Genomic DNA, 16,533 nt, shown 5'->3' on the forward strand with positions numbered 1-16,533 from the left:
TCATGTGTCATTAAAGGCAGGACTCAGAAAATAAAGATGGTTAGAGGAAGAGAGAGAAAGGCTTTACCCTGGAGGTAGTTATATATGGATTTTTTTCCTAATTCATTACCTATTTTGTTGGCACTGGTTTGACAAGCTTTCCTATTTATGGTTATATCATTTGCACATAAATATTCAAATTGTGGCCTTCACTGAGACAGTCCATCTTTCCATAATATGTTAAAAAAATACTATTATGTTCCATTTGGCCTTCTCAGTGTCTGGATTAGTAATCAAAGATATAATTATATTCCTAAAGGCATTAGTGAGATGTCACCTGGCCTGCCTGCCTAATTTTCCACATTCATCTTCACTTGCAGTGTGGACTGCAGCTGAAACAGCACCGGACAAGTACGGAGTGTCACGTATGAGCGGTCACTGCCTCTCTAGAAGCCTCACCACCTTCCTACCAACTTGAAGATTCCAGAATAGGCCATTCACAAATGCACATCCTTACTCTCCCCTCCTTAACCACAACCCCTGTCCAGTATCCAAAATTTAATTTATTTTTGTCAGTTTAAGTTAAAAGCTTAGAGAGCAGAGCTATGATGTATTCAGAAGCTATTAAATGCCAGGCACTGGTAAGGGTTATAAACTCATTTAATCCTTATAATAGACATGGCACATCATCAATTTCATTTTAAAGCAAGAAAAAACCAAGGTTTTTTTTGTTTGTTTGTTTATTTTTTATTAAATTTTATTAGTTTTAATGAACATTTACAGAGATTTGGGGTTTTCATTCATTCATTGTTGCACTGTTTTCTCCACCCTCCTCCCCAGTTCGTTCTTCTTTCCCCCCACCAACGTCTGTTTTAATTGTCCAATTGCCACAGTGCTTGTCAAAGCCAGTTCTGATTAATCTTCTTTGTCAGTGTGTCCCTTGCCATTCCCTATCACTCCTCCCTAAGAGAGACTTCACCCTGATTCATAAGGAAAAGGGGATGGCATATTCTCTTAGCTACTTCCTGCTGAAAAGGGACGCTGTGGGTTTCAGGGTGAATGTCTTCTCTCACTACTCTAAAGGGTCCCCTTGGCAGTAGGAAACACATAGACTATTATGGAGATTGATTTTGGAATTTAGATGCACTGTTATCAATTGTGCTTAGCCGTACATGTTCATATCCTTGAAGATGTATCATGGAAGTGTTACAGCCTAGAAGATACAAATTTAACTGACAAGTTAAAAGTGCATGAGTCAAAAATTGAAAAGCAATAATATTCTGAGTAGAGGTTCTAATAGTGGCACAAATCAAGTTACAGAGGTAAGGTGGTTCCATTGCCATCCTTACTCTAACTTAATTATTTTTTTTAATTTAAATTTGTTATTAATTTCAGTGAAAATTTACAGAGGCTTTGGATTTCCATTCATTCATTGGTGTAGATTTGTCCCCTCCCAAGGCTCCCCCCACCAGACATTACCCTCTTGGAAAAGTAAAAGAAAAGATTCTTTCATTATTTCACAAACCCTCCCCCAGGTCCACTCCACCATGTAGACAAGCGATGTTTACAAAGTTACACAGTAAAAAGAGAAAACAAGATTTCAAACAGAAATTGGCAACCCCAGTGACCATGTGTTTTATATCATAATCCTTGCTCAAACTATATCAATGTGTCTTCTGTATAATTTGTCATCCCTAACAAAGTATCGAATCTTAAAAGCATTTCTTTTCATTTTCATCCTATAACAACCTTACAAGTACATTTTCTACTTGACATACAAGCTTTTCACCTAACATTCTTGCTGCTTCCAGGTTACAGCCAACTGACACCCTGTTTTACTTAGTTTTATTTGACCTTACTTTATTACTTTTTAAAGAACCTGAAGCCTCCTTAAAAGATTTGAGAAATCAGCACAATTAATACTACCTGGTTCCATCTGAGAGCACAGGAGCCTGTTATTGTCCACTGTCACCATTATCATTGACAATCTATTACTAAATAACTACAATGTGCAAAATATTAAGCACTTTATTTGCATTATTTAACTAGTAGAACTCCCTTGATTACAGGGCCTCAAAGCCATAAATAACAAAAGATTTGAAGAGCATTCACTCTTTTCTACAAATGTGCTATTACTGTGAGAAACATCTCCACCCTACTCTCCCCTCCCCAATGAGAAGCATTCTCTCTTGGGCAACAGATGGTGACAGAGATGAGGGGCGCAAAGCAAGCAAGCAGATTATTAAGAAACTTCATTCCATGAGAGTGTAAGAAGGGAAGGTGGGAGAAGGACACATTTTTAATAGTATCATACCCTGCCTGCCACATTCTCCTTTCTAGAGATCTCCACCTCAAAATGTACTGACCTCTTACCATTAACCCTGCCTCTGGAGACTTAGTTGTTATAATGTAAAAAGCACACTCTGCACATTAACCATCACAGGCATTAAATATTTCTCCTCAGCGCAAGCATAGATACATACCTCTGCTTGGCGCTACACAAAAATTAATGAAAAGAAGAAACTAATATCGTGAGACACACTGATGATCTTAAAGACTTATCTTCCGAAAATGAATTGATGTGTTACTCAGGTACACTCCTGAATGGCAATAAATATTCACCTATGAGTTTGTCTCCATGGGACTTACCCTGAAAGGATTAAAAGGGGGAATCTTATTTACAGGAAACTCTTCTGGAACCCACTACAATAAATTCTAAATCTGCGACAGCAAACCAAAACACCAAGCTTCCAATACAACACAGATCTCTCAAGATAAAAGTTAGGTTGGAGCCCTATATGCCTATGCATTAGAGATCAGCTTGTCAATGTACTCAGTTTAGGAGAAATAGGAATGAGGTAGGAGGAAAATATATGTATTTCCATTCTCGTGTGGAAAGACGTGAATAAAAATAATTTTGATGTACCATTTGTACTTCAGCACAAGGAAGGAGGAACAGGCCTGGACATTTGTTTAGATCCTTTCCAGTCCTACAATTAAAAATCTTTAGCTTTAGCAAAGCACCCCATTTCTAAGATATACTCTCAACTTTTCTACCAGACTGAATTGTTAATTACTATATACTAGAGAAATATTTTAAAAATTAATAGTAATTTGACCACATTAAAAAAAAAAAAACAAAACCAAAACCCAACCCACCAAACTTGTCCAATACTCTCATTTCTAGACATCTCTCCTAAGGAGATACAGTTACTGCTTATTTAACACTGCACATTCCTGTGAAGATTTTCTGTGAGCATAGAGTCCTTAAGCAAAAACATCAGTCTGTGTACACCTCTTATCTGCAAACTGGTCCAGCTCTGCTGAGTGAAAAAGTTATCATATTCCTCCAAGAAGTTGTGCCTAACCATGTCTTTTTCTCCACTAAGAGATCAGTTCACCAGAAGCACAAAGAATAATTTTTTTTAATAAACTTTTCACCCAAAACTAAATAAAAGAGAGTTTGCTGAACAGAGTAATGTCAACTAAGACACATCGAATAACAACACAAAGTCACTCTTGGACTAAAGGTTTGTATGGTCAATGAATCTTTCTTTTTATGCTTTGCCAATACCATTTCCCCTTTGTTGTTGTTTGTTGCTATGTGCCGTCGAGTCGCTTGCAACTCATAGCAACCCTATGTACAATAGCCCTAAACTCTGCTCTGTCCTGTGCCAATCTCACTGCCTCTGACACACACATCCTGATTACCCCAGTCACTGAATCAATCCACATCCTAGAGGGCCTACCCCTTTTGTGCCTGCCCTCGACCCTCCCAAGCATGATGTCCTTCTCCAAGGACCAGTCTCTCATTACAACATTACCAAAGTATGTCAAATGAAGCCTCAGAATCCTTTCCTCCAAGGAACAGCCTGGTTTAACCTTCTCCAGCATGAATCTGTTTGTTTTCTTAGCAGTCCATGGTGCCTTCAATACTCTTCTCCAACACCAAAGCTCAAAGGCATCAATTCTCCTTCTGTCCTCCTTAGTCATTATCCAACTCTCTGACGCATAACAAGTGATTGTGAAGACCATGTCCTGTATCAAATGCACCTTAGTCTCCAGAGAGACACCATGGCTCTTCAGTACTTTGGAGAGGTCCCTAACAGCAGACTTTTCCATCGCAATACGCCTTTTAATTTCCTGGCTACTGGTGCCAAGAGTGTGGATTGTGGAGCCAAGCAGAATAAAGCTGTGAACAATCTCAGACTCTTCACCATCCATCCTGATGCAGCCAATTGGTCCAGTGGTGAGACCTCTAATCTCTATCATTCACCATAACTATCACTGTGGGTTTTCCTTCTGGATATACTTCTCTTTACATACTCTCCTCACCAGGCTTGCTCTGCTAAATTATCCGCCACAATCCATGGAATCTTCTTGAACTGTAAACAAACTATCCCATAACCTAGTGTCTTCAATGAAGGTTCTTTCCACCTCCTCTTCAGAAGATTTTGGTTCTCTGCTAAGAAAACCATTCTTACGTAGGTAATGCTCACTCTTACACCCTTTAGGAGTAGCTGAAAAAACTGAAGTCAATGTTTTTCTAAACTTATTCGTAACGTGCTGATTAATCCTCACTTAACTAGGTGACCTTACCAAATGACCTTCCCCACCCCCCCAAATGATAATGGGGAGGAGGGGGAAAAAAAATCAAGGTCATTGGAAAAGTATTCCTGCTCCAAAACTATCAAAAAACCAAACAAACAAAAAAAAAAGAAGGAAAAAGGCTGGGTCTGTATTCTTTCTTTTATTCCTGAAATTTTAGTTGAAGACTAAAAATCCATATCTTTTTCTAAATTTTTTTTTTATTTTTTAAGGCTTCCCAAAAATTGGTTGTTGTTGTTTTGTGCTGTTTAACTCATAATAGCTCCAACTCCAGACATCCTTGGTAAAGGACCAAAGACTGATAAATTCCAGAGTGAAACCTGAGTATGCTCTTCCATATCTGAAACATTCAAAAGTTGAATCTTGTTAGATGTGTACTGTATTATCCTTCACTCATCTCCAGGGAGTAAGTTTAGTCATCATTTCTAGTATCTGTATATATATATTTTTTTCTGTAAACAAATAATATCTATATATATTTATACCTATATCTCTATATATCTCATCTATCCATATCTCTATCATCTATATATCTATATATAAATGGAGATTAACAAAAAAGAGGAAGAAAAAAAGAGTGAACTGACACAACGGTTGCAATAATGAGCTATCTTCAGAACAGCAACAATTCTGAGGATGGTACAGGACTGGATAGTATTTCTGTTGTACAAAGAGTTTAGTTGGCATTGACTAAACTGCACCTAAATACAACAACATGCATATACAAATATAGGGGCCTTGGTGGCATAGCGTGTTGGTTTGTTTGGCTGCTAACCCAAAGGTTGGCAGTTTAAAACCAGCAATTGATCTGCAGGAGGAGAAAGATGAAACAGTCCTCTCCCATTAAGATCTATAGCCTAAAAACCCAGTAGAGGGTCTCCAATTGGTAGGGTCTACTCAACAGCATCGGGGTTTTTATACATACATAGAAACACCAACCGCTGGCCTTTTGGTTGGCAGGTTATCCTGTCAACCACTGTTCCCCTAGGGCTCCTCCACTCCCAAGCCAAAACAGAACTATTAACCCAACCCTACAGCAGTTGTCCCTATTTCATTTGGTTGTCTTATAGATACTTCAACCCTCAACATGTCCAAAACGAAAGTTATATTTCATTGCCAAACTATTCATGCTCTCACAATCTTGAGTTAAAGAATCAGCAGTCTCATTATCCAATTAGTTTCCAAAAACAGGAATATGAATCATCCTCAACTATTCTCACTTCTCAAAATCACTCATCACCTGCCATAAATTTACCCTTAAATCTAGGCTCTTTTATTTTTTCACAAGTGCTTCTTCCCTAGATTGCTAAAATAAACTATTAGTCTCTCATTTTTAAAGTAAATATTCTCTATAATAAACTCTGCACATACTAAATTGTATGTAATCTGAGGTATATAAAATTATCATAGTAATTGTCTAGTGTAGTAGATTTTATTCATAATCTTATTCTGTATTTTTCAAGTGTTTTGCCTGAATAATGTACTTTTTTTAATAGAAGGAAAAAGATAATTATTTTATAATGTGAAAATAAGGAAAAAGAATGACTTACCATGGACTAGTTGCATATCTAGAAGATAACATTCCTGTATGTGCTGAAGCTTTTGAAACAACTTGGGTCCTTGGGAGTTGGTATAGAGGCAATTCTTCTTGATCCCTTCTTTGAGTCACAGCAGGAATGTCAACATGCAAGCTAGACCCCTGAGTGTCATTTGGAATCATCATGTCTGAAGAACAAACCCAGATGACAATGAATACAAGAGGCAGTGATTTAACTGTCACTCATTCAACAATCAGATACATGCATCTACTATGAGCAGGCACCCTTCCAGGCAGGAGATTGATAATATTAAAGTAAACATGCAAAACATTTACTGCTAGATATTGAAAACTGATACAGTGAAAAAGAAAATAAAGAGTGAGTGGGAACGCTCTGTAGAAGGTTGTAATTTTAAATATAGCCTTATTGAAAAGATGACATTTTGGTAATATGAATATACTTAATGAAAATATCCTAATCTTATTACCATTTTTCCTTTACTAACTGACTTTAATAAAACAACTCATGTAATAATGAATAACCAAGTAAAAAGTCTGCATTTTTAAAAGGTCTCTGTTTAGAAATTACAGAATTATTTAACATTTGTTACGCCACTTATTTTCACATCAATCTTTCAGAAATGATACAACTAATCATACAGATGGGAAAATTCAGGTTAGAGAATATGCCAATTTTCAACCGTGAATAAGAAACACAGATTGCCATTATTCATTTAAATATTTACAACATATTCCACTATCTTCTTATCAATTTGGATTATCATTTTAGAGAGTTCACAAAATAAGCTTTAGAAGTACAGGGAGATGTAGGGAAAAGAAATGAAACCTGGGATATTCACTCTTAACACTGTTCTTTAGTTTTGGGCATCATGTTCAGAGAATTACCACAATAAATTGGGGAGGGGGAGATTAAAGAAGCTATCTATTTTCTCCTTATGTCAAAACAAATAGAGCACTCTACTCTTGCCCCAATAAGTATTTTCTGATACTTGAACACGTCAAAGAAGTTTATTTCACATTTCCTTGCTGTCTATATAGTTGTTATTATCTACCAGGATACTTATCCACTCAACTTTATTCTGACCAAGAAAACCCTACCGCCCTCCTTCCAGGCTCAGTTTATCTGTCATTTTATATCTAAAAAACTTCCATTATCCCTAGAACTTATACTTTTCCACACAACACTACTAACAAAAATGAATTCATTATTGTAGCTACTCCATCATATTATGGCATAAATTTGACTGAGATATTGCCTAACTCACCTTTGAGTGAGGGAACGTGAGGAAAAAAGTGACGAAGCAGTTCTAATTCTTATCATGAGCATTTATGACATATACTAAAATATAAAACAGACTTCTATAACACATACAAAGCTCAAAGAGAATGCTGCTGCTATGTACTATCTAGTCAGAACCGACTCATACCTGACTTTCAGCTACTTATCAGAGAGAGTAAACTGCACGGCAGGAAACTGCCCTTTTTTTCCTCACAGAGCAGCTGGTGGATTTGAACCATCAGTTTTTAGATTGGCACTGCAGTTCCTTACCTTTAGCCACCAAGAGTCCCTCTAAAAAGAATGGATCAACTAAATACTTTATGAATAATTTTTTAAAACTATTCAATCAGCAATAAGAAGGCATGCCTGTTTGATGATCATGTGAATGAGAAATGCTAAATCCTAATGAAATCAACTTGAACATAATGCATTTCATCAGACCTCTATTTCCTCAAATGTAAAGTATAGAGACTGGACAAGATTTCCATAAATACTTCTAAGAATTAATGCCTACTTTGTAATTTAGAGTTTGTTCTACTCAATTTTAGCAATCTTATTTAAGCCTTGTACTAACTGAGATAATGTGAATAATGTTAAAGTGGAGTGTTGTCAGCCTAATGACATGTGATTCAAATTTCCTCTTGTGTGATTTATTGCCCCTGAAAACCTGCTAGAGTGTCTGCTATAGGTTGGTTCCAACTTGATGGCAAACAATAAGGCTATCTAGGACCTAATCTTTGGACCTCTAACTGTTACAGAGTAACACAGACTTGGCAGAAGGGACTTATTTAATGATAGATTATCTGCATGGATTCTAAGTGGAACCACAATGTACTTATAAGAAGGAAGCAGAGATAAGAAGAAAAGATGATGTGAAAATAGCAGAAAGATTTTTAAAAACTCCATCATCTTTGAAGATGGAAGAATGAATCAAGAATTAAGAAATATTCTAGATACAAGAAAATTAAAGGAAACCAACTATGATTTAGAACCACATAAGGGAACATGATCCTTGATTTCAGACCAGTGAAACAGATTTTTTATATTAAACCTCTAGAACAAGAAGAATAAAATGTGTTAGTTAAGTGCCCAAGTTTATAGTAATTTGCTGAAGCAGCCATAGGAAACGAATATAGTAAGGAGAAGCTATAATACCATCCACAAAATAAATATCTACTGCAACAGTGCATGCTGCAAGTACTAATTAAGAAGTACTAGAGAGAGGGGGGGATAAACCAGAGAGCTTTAAGGTGGTTCATCATAATTAAAATATATCTTATATCTAGGATCACTTTATATATGTTGCAAAGATGAAAAAAATATATATTTACTGTATGCTGTATGTTGTTGTTAAGTGCTGTCGAGTTGTAGGCGACTCATAACAACTCTATGAATGAAAGACCTGAACACTTATATAACTTTCATCATTTCTCCAAGTATATAGGGTTTCCAGAGGCAGGCTATTTCAGAAGTGGATGCCACTCTGCTTCCATGCTTGTTTAATCGGGAAGCTCCAACCAACACTGTCTGCCATGGGTAACCATTCTTGCTAGTCTTTGGTATGCTGTATATGCTGGTAAAAAACACCTAAGAGTGATGCTGTACAATCATTTATTAATGCCTCAAAAGGGTTAAAAGTTCAGGTATTTAATCATTAACAGGGTTCTTTGTGGCAAATAATTAGAGATATACAAGGCCGTTGAAAAACATCAGCAGAAACACTGTCAAGCTTGGGCTAAAGAGGAAAAGGAAAGGATGAAATTAATTAAGGTTGTCAGACTACAAAAAAAACTACAGGTAAGAAACAGGCTCGTTAAAACCTCAGAAAACATGTGCTACCTCTTAAGAAAAAGGAAGGATGACTTGTAACACAGCAGAATCCTGGACGTAGAGAACAGTGCCTTAAACCACAGATTATCCCCCGAACTTTTAACCTAATTTGGTTCAGAAATTGCTTGGGACTAGAGAATGCTTTCTTCTTCCGGTTTATCTACTTGATTTCTACTTTTACAAGTTTACAGATGGAGAGTCATTTGTCCTAGAGTCATATTCATACCTGATTTATAGAATGACATTTGGGAGTTTTAAACTAAAACAATCTAAATCAGGTTTGTGCCTTGATTTGGGCTGCTTGTCTTTTTCTTGTTGGGATGTTGGTGTTTTCTACAGATTTTAGAGATGAGTCCCTTATCAAATGTGCTACTGACAAGTATTTTTCCCCAATCTGTAGTTTTATGCTTTTGAAGAAAGAAGTCTTTCTATGCACATAATGATTCCCTTTTTTAGGTCTCAATCATCTAGTTAATTATACATTCTTAGTAATATCTGATTATCTATGCCATGTTGTTGTTTTTATGTGCCATAGAGTCAACTACAACTAATCATAAGAAGATCATCATACATTATCACACATCACAATCATCATCACAATAGCTCTGAACCTGGCCCTATCTTGAAACAATCTCATTTTCTCCAACACACCTACCACCATTGTCCCAGTTACTTTATCAATCCATCTCATCCAGGGTCTTATTCCCCTCCACCCTTCCAGCATGATATCCTTCTCCAAGGACCAGTCCCTCCTGGCCACGTGCCCAAAGTATATCAGATGGAGTTTCACAATCCTTGTCTCCAAGGAGCAGTTCGGTTTCACCCTCTCCAGGACAGATCTGTTTGTTATCTTGGCAGTCCATGGTATATTTAATGCTCTTCTCCAATACAATGACCCAAAGGCATCAATTCTTCTTCTATCATCCTGAGGCACTGTCCGACTTTCATGCATAGAAAATAATTACAAAGGCCATGGCTTGGAGCAAGCACACCTCAGTCTCTAGACTGACAATGTTGCTCTTTAGCACTCTGGAGAATTCCCAACAGCAGATTTTTCCCAATGCAATTTGTCTTTTGATTTCCTGACTACTCATGCCAAGAGTATTGATTGTATTGAATCAAGCAAGCTGAAATTGTTAAGAATCTTAATCTCTTCTCTGTCTATCAATGATGCTACCAACTGGCTAAGAGTTAAGTTTCAATCCATACTGAAGACTGCAGTCCTTGACCTTTTGCAGCAAACACCTCAGGTCCTCCGCAACTTCAGCAAGCAAGGTTGTTTAATCTGCGTAACACAGGTTGCTGATGAATCTTTTTCCCATCCCGATGCCATAGATCAGGAATAATCTATGCCTAAATTTGCCCAAATTTTTCTGTAATGTCCTTTATCGATTCAGGTTTATGCCTGGGTCCTTGATCTTTCTGAAGTTAGTTTCGCATAAAGAATGAAGTATGGATCTTTCTTCCATTTTCTGCCAGCATCATTTGTTAATGAAGCTGTCTCTTCCCTATGGAATGATTTTAATCTCTTTGTCCCAAATCAATTGGTCATAGATTGGTGATTTTTTTTTTTCTTCTGGGCTCTGAATACTATTCCCTTGAGCTATGTATCAGTCACTGTACCAGGACATGGCTGGGTAGTAGGTTTTAGATCAAGTAGTATAAGGCACCTCCCAAGTTTTTCCTCCTTCAGTCTCACTTTGCTTATCTGTGGTCTCTTTCCTTTCCATATAAAGGTCGTGATTACTTCCTGTATCTCATGGGAAAAACAAAGTGATCTGGATCAGGATTACACTGTATTTGTAAACTGCTTTTTTAGTATTGCTATTTTAACAATGTTACATTTCCAGTCCATGGGCATGATATACGTTTTCATTTAGATAGGTCTCTTTGGGTTTCTTATAGTCATAGTTTATAGTTTCTTTGTACTGATCTTTTCTATTTCTTACTTGATTTATTCCTACATAGTTCATTTTTATTATTGTCCTTAAGTCTGTTTCAGAGTTTTCTTTGTTACTGTAGAGAGATCTGACTAATTTTTTTATGATGACTTTTACCCTGCCACTCAGTTGAATTGGTCAATTAGATTTTTTTTTTCTTTTTAAGTCTTTAGCATTTTCTTTCTTTTTTTAAAAAATTTTTATTGTATTATTTTAATGTGTACCGTCAAATCAGATCTGACTGGTACAAGAGGAGATTGCCCCCTCCTTCTCCAGCAGAGCATCTGGTGGATTTGAACCACGTACCTCTGGGATTGCAGTGCAGCATCTTGCCACTAGGCCACCAGAGCTCCCTTAGCATCTTCTATATATAGGATGAGTAAACTCTCAATCCAAAGGCAGGTTGCTGAAATCTATCAGCTGCTCCATGGGAGGAAGATGGGTAATCTCTCTTTGTACAGTTTATAACCTCTGAAAACCCACTGTCACATAACAACAACAACATACATAATCATATCATCTGCAAACAGAGATAGTTTTACTTTTGCTTTGCTAACTTGGACGCTTTTTATTTCCTTCTCTTACCTTATCTATCTGGCTAGGATTCCAATACAATATTAAATAGGAGAAGTGATAAAGAGCATCCTTGAAAAGGATGAAATGGCAAAATGGGTAGAGGACATGAAAAGACATTTTACCAAAGAAAACATTCAGATGTCCAACAAGCACATGAAACTATGTTTAAGATCTTTGATTACTATTGGTATGTACTCACAGTTGACCCTCCAGAGTTTTTTCAAAGGCAATTAAGGGCACAGGAAAAGACTGTTCATCTTTCTCCTGCAGAGCATCTGATGGATTCGATCCATCTGTGTATCTTTGGGTTGGTAGCATAACTCCTTACCACTAGGCCATCAGAGCTCCCTCATTAACTACTGGTTTTGTTGTTATGTAACAACAAAAGTCTGTCAGAACAGACTCACAGATGATCCTCCAGCAGGCTGTAAATTGCATTGAGGAGAGTGTTCATCTTCTTTCCACAGAGCAGCTGGTGCATTCAAACTGCATGCCTTTGGGTAGGCGGTACAGCTCCATACCACCAGGCCACCAGAGCTCTCTTATTAGCTATTGCTATTGTACTTGCCAAGTACCAGCATCCGAACAGGCCTATAGTTGACACTCTCGTGGGTTTTCAGGGGCTGCAAATCACATTGTGAGAAAATTGCCCATCCTTCTCCCATGTAGCAGCTGACGGATTGGAGCCAGGTGCTCAAATCACTGTGTGCTTTTGGTTGGCAGTACAGCTCTCAAAACCTTAATGAGATATCATTTCACTGCAGTAAACAACAAAGTTCAATGAGACAGCAAACAACAAACGCTGACAAGGAAATGGGGAGATTCGAACATTCATATGCTGCTAGTGGAAGCACAAAATGCCATAACCATTATGGAAAGCAGTTTGGTGCTTCCTTAAAAAGTTGAAAATAGAGGTGTGTGTGTGTGTGTGTGTGTGTACATCTTAAAGAAGAGCTTCAACAAGACCTGCTATATACATACCCATGTTCACTGCAGCATTATTTGTAATATCAAAGATATAGTAAGATAAGTGTCCATCAAAGAATGAGTGACTAAAGAAACTACGGTACATTCACACAATGGAGCACAATAGAATAATTCAGAATGATAAGGAATTCATAAAACACTGTACAACATAGATGAAGCTAGAGGAATTTATGTAGAGTGGCAAAAATCAATCACAAAAGGACTATTATAAGACCACTATTATAAAAAGCCAAGGAGAGGTTATTTCTTGGACAAAATAATTTTTGGATGGTTATCAGGGATGAGAATGAAGGGAGAAGGGGATTAAAAAAAAAGAAAAAACAATTTGGGTGAAGGGAAAGGAAATCTACAATAAAGAGTTGATTAGACATTGTGATTAATTCAGTACTTGTAATTAACCTTTGAGCTGTGGTGACAGCCAAGAGAACAAACAGATCTGCCTTGGAGAAGGTGCAGCAGGAGTGCTCTTTGGAGGCAGGAATGAGGAGGCTTCACCTCACATACTTCGGGTATGTTGGTAGGAGGAGCTATTCCTTGGAGAAGAACATGATGTTGGAAAGGTGGAGGGTCAGCAAAGGAGAGAAAGACCCTCAGCCAGGTGGACTGACACAGTGACTGCTGCAATGGGCCCTTGTGTGTAAAAAGTGTGAGGATGGTGCAGGATAGAACAGGACTCAATTCTTTTATTCACAGGCTTGCGATGACTTATACTTGACTCAACAAGGCCTAACAACAATAACAACTATAATTAATATTATAAACAAAGAGTATTATGAATAATTGAAAGAAAAACTGTTATGATTCCTACATTTTTACTAAAATTAAAAGTCAATTATTTCCGATTCTAAATGTTGCTATAATAGACTGAGACTTTGGGGGATGTTGTGATAGGCTAGATACATTTAACAAACACTACCAACAGCAATCTTTTGGGACCAGCAACACAAAATGGATTTGTGTTGTTTTGTTTTTTTTTTAATACCACCATTTCCCACTTATTAGCAATAACAGAGGAAATACAAATAGCACCGATTTAAAATGAATCCACATGGCATGTTTTATCATTACAGCTGTAATCACTAGTAACTAAATAGTGCTAAACCGATACATTATAATTATCATCATTAATAAATTAGCCCAATTCTCCTAGAACGCACGGAAGGTCAGACACATGGGCTTCAGGGGGCCAAATGATCACAACCTACAATGTAGCAATGGTTCTCAAAACACAAAACTTTTTGATGAAAAGCAGTCGTTATACACAGCACTGGATTTCACACAATACTAGAATTTATTCAAACACCTCATTACCTGCCCAAAAATGCCTCACTTCCTTCTGTATAGACCCTATGCACAGGCAATGAATAACGTCTCAGACTGCTGATCAAATCTGCTAGTCACTCTATGGGAGCAACATGGGTAGCTTCCTTCCATAAAGATTACAGCGCTGGAAAACTGGTGGAGAGTTGGAATTGTCTTGATGGCAGGTTTGGGTTTCTTCCCCCACCGTATCTGAACAGATTCACTTTACAGAGCTGCTCGGCAAGCACTCCACAGCACCCAAGAGCCCAGCAAACACAATTATTAGACAATGGTCAAAAGAAAAAGAAAGCTTAAGGAATATATAAAGATACTGAACATTTGTTGCTATATAAGTAGAAGTTAATGCTTAAAGAAAAGGAATGGGGAAAATTTACAAAAGTTTATACAAGAATAGAATGACAAACAAAGTAAATGCAAAACTAAACCAAATCCAGAGAGAGTTTAGGTTGCACAACCTAGAACTGAGGGAGTGACAGAAGGAAGAGAATTAAACTGCTGCCAAGTAACCATCTACAAGCAGCGTACCACTTTGTCATTCAACAAATATTTCCTGAACACTATTATTTTATTATTATTTACTATTATTTTCTTGGTAATCTAATTAATCCTGTGGCATATCCTGAGGACTCTCAAAAACTTTCCCTAAAAGTGAATGGTTGTGAATGTGGTGCTACTGAGGGCAGTCGAAGATGAAGTATACTTTAATTTTAAAAATTATAATCTCTAAGAATAAATTCCTAACACCTCACAAAGTAAGAGATTAAGCCATCAACATGGCAGAGTAACTTTGGAGTCACAAGAACAATACACAGAGCAGAGCTTAGAGGGAAGTGAATTTTACCCCCTCAAAATATACCTACCTTCATTTTCTTAACTCCACTGCCCCTCTATGCCAACACCTACCCATATACCTGTTCTTTTCAAAGCTAGTTCTCAATCAGAAGCAATTTCCCTTGCAGAGGACATTTGACAATTTCTCAAAAATTTTATTATCATGCCTTACAATGAGGATAATTCTGGCAGCAAGGATTAGAGAGGCTGTATATACATCCTATATAGACCATAACAAAAACGACCAATGTAAAAATAGTGCTGAGACTGTGACAACTACAGATGGTAAATAAACAGAAAAGTATTTATTCATTAATCACTTGCTTACTTGTGCAGTAAACCTCAAAGAACTTTAAAGTCAGAAGAATATAGAACTGTAGTGACTTAAAATTAAATATAAGTATAAATAAATACATATGTACATAGAGATCCCATGAGTTTAAAAAGTCACAATCTATCATGCACCATGAAAAGTGGGATGTAATCACCTAATAATGGGCATAGGTATACTGGAGTCAGTGAGACTGGCTCACGATAGGGTAGGATTCAGAGATACTGTACATAGGGTCGCTATAAGTCACAGATGATTTGATGACACATAACAACAGCAACAACAACAACTCATAGTCTTAAAAGGGAGCTCTGATGCCATAGGGAATTGTACTGCTAACCCAAATTGGTGCTTCTCTGGTAGGTGTTCACCAATAATTCCATAGGAGAAAGATGGGCAATCTCCTCCCATGCAATCTATAGCCTCCAAAAATTTACAGGAAGGGTCTCCTCTGGGTAGGTGTCTCGACAGCAATGAATTTTTTCAGGTGAGAATCTTAAGATATTCAAAATTAACCACCCATGCTCTGTTCTGACCCTGTGGGAAGTGCTAAGTATTACAGTCTAATGGAAACCTTCAATCTTTACCATTAAGGATTCTATGCCTCAGATTTTACATAACAGAAGGTTGGGCTCACATAAAACTGCTAAATTACTTTCTATAACACACACACACTCTCTCTCTCCCCTTTCAACATATTACCAGACAGTACGAGAAATGCCCAAAGAAAGGATTTTTATGTAGAGAGTCATAATAGGTGAAAGACAGTATAAATCTTGAACAATGGTTCTATAAATCTCTGTACTCTGAAAGAATTTCACAGTATCATCTGGGGATGTTAATATTGTAGCAACATTTGAGATTTCAGTGTTCAATGAAGGAAAATTCTTTTTTTAAAGTCAAGCTTTCAGATACATATAAGAAGCGATTATGATGGAGCAGTGGAGGCAAGGAGATGTGCTATACTTTTAGAATTCTTAAGGGAACTAAGTTATTAATGTATCAAAATTGACTGTAATATACAGCTATAAAAATGTTTCATAAATGTTTAAAATATGCCTCTCTTTATTAATATTTAACAGCCTCATTCAATGAGCTAACAATATCACTTAATAGCATCAGAGGCTTTAACATATATTAGAAGAAACTTATTTCAGATTTAGTACAAGATACTAGCTTGATTTTTCCATCTATATGTTAAGGGATAAAGCAAAATGAGGCGGAGAAAATAAGCCCTTCTTAGAAAGTAGAATCTGAAAGTTCTAAAGTAAAATACAAGCTATGTTTATTC

At 36.9% G+C, this 16,533-nt stretch overlaps 1 protein-coding gene across 1 annotated transcript in view; it reads right to left on the reverse strand.

The window, feature by feature from the left end:
* INADL (InaD-like (Drosophila)) overlaps nucleotides 1–16,533 on the reverse strand; it is a 462,714-nt gene that overhangs the window by 301,571 nt on the left and 144,610 nt on the right. The window contains exon 20 of the mRNA XM_006879774.1: nucleotides 6,138–6,312. Within this exon, the coding sequence (XP_006879836.1) occupies nucleotides 6,138–6,312 (175 nt within the window). The remainder of the gene's footprint in view (nucleotides 1–6,137; nucleotides 6,313–16,533) is intronic.

Source organism: Elephantulus edwardii, unplaced genomic scaffold (genome assembly GCF_000299155.1).
Source record: "Elephantulus edwardii isolate Elephantulus edwardi_28Jun2011 unplaced genomic scaffold, EleEdw1.0 scaffold00005, whole genome shotgun sequence".
In the NCBI taxonomy this organism is placed as follows: Eukaryota; Metazoa; Chordata; class Mammalia; order Macroscelidea; family Macroscelididae; genus Elephantulus; species Elephantulus edwardii.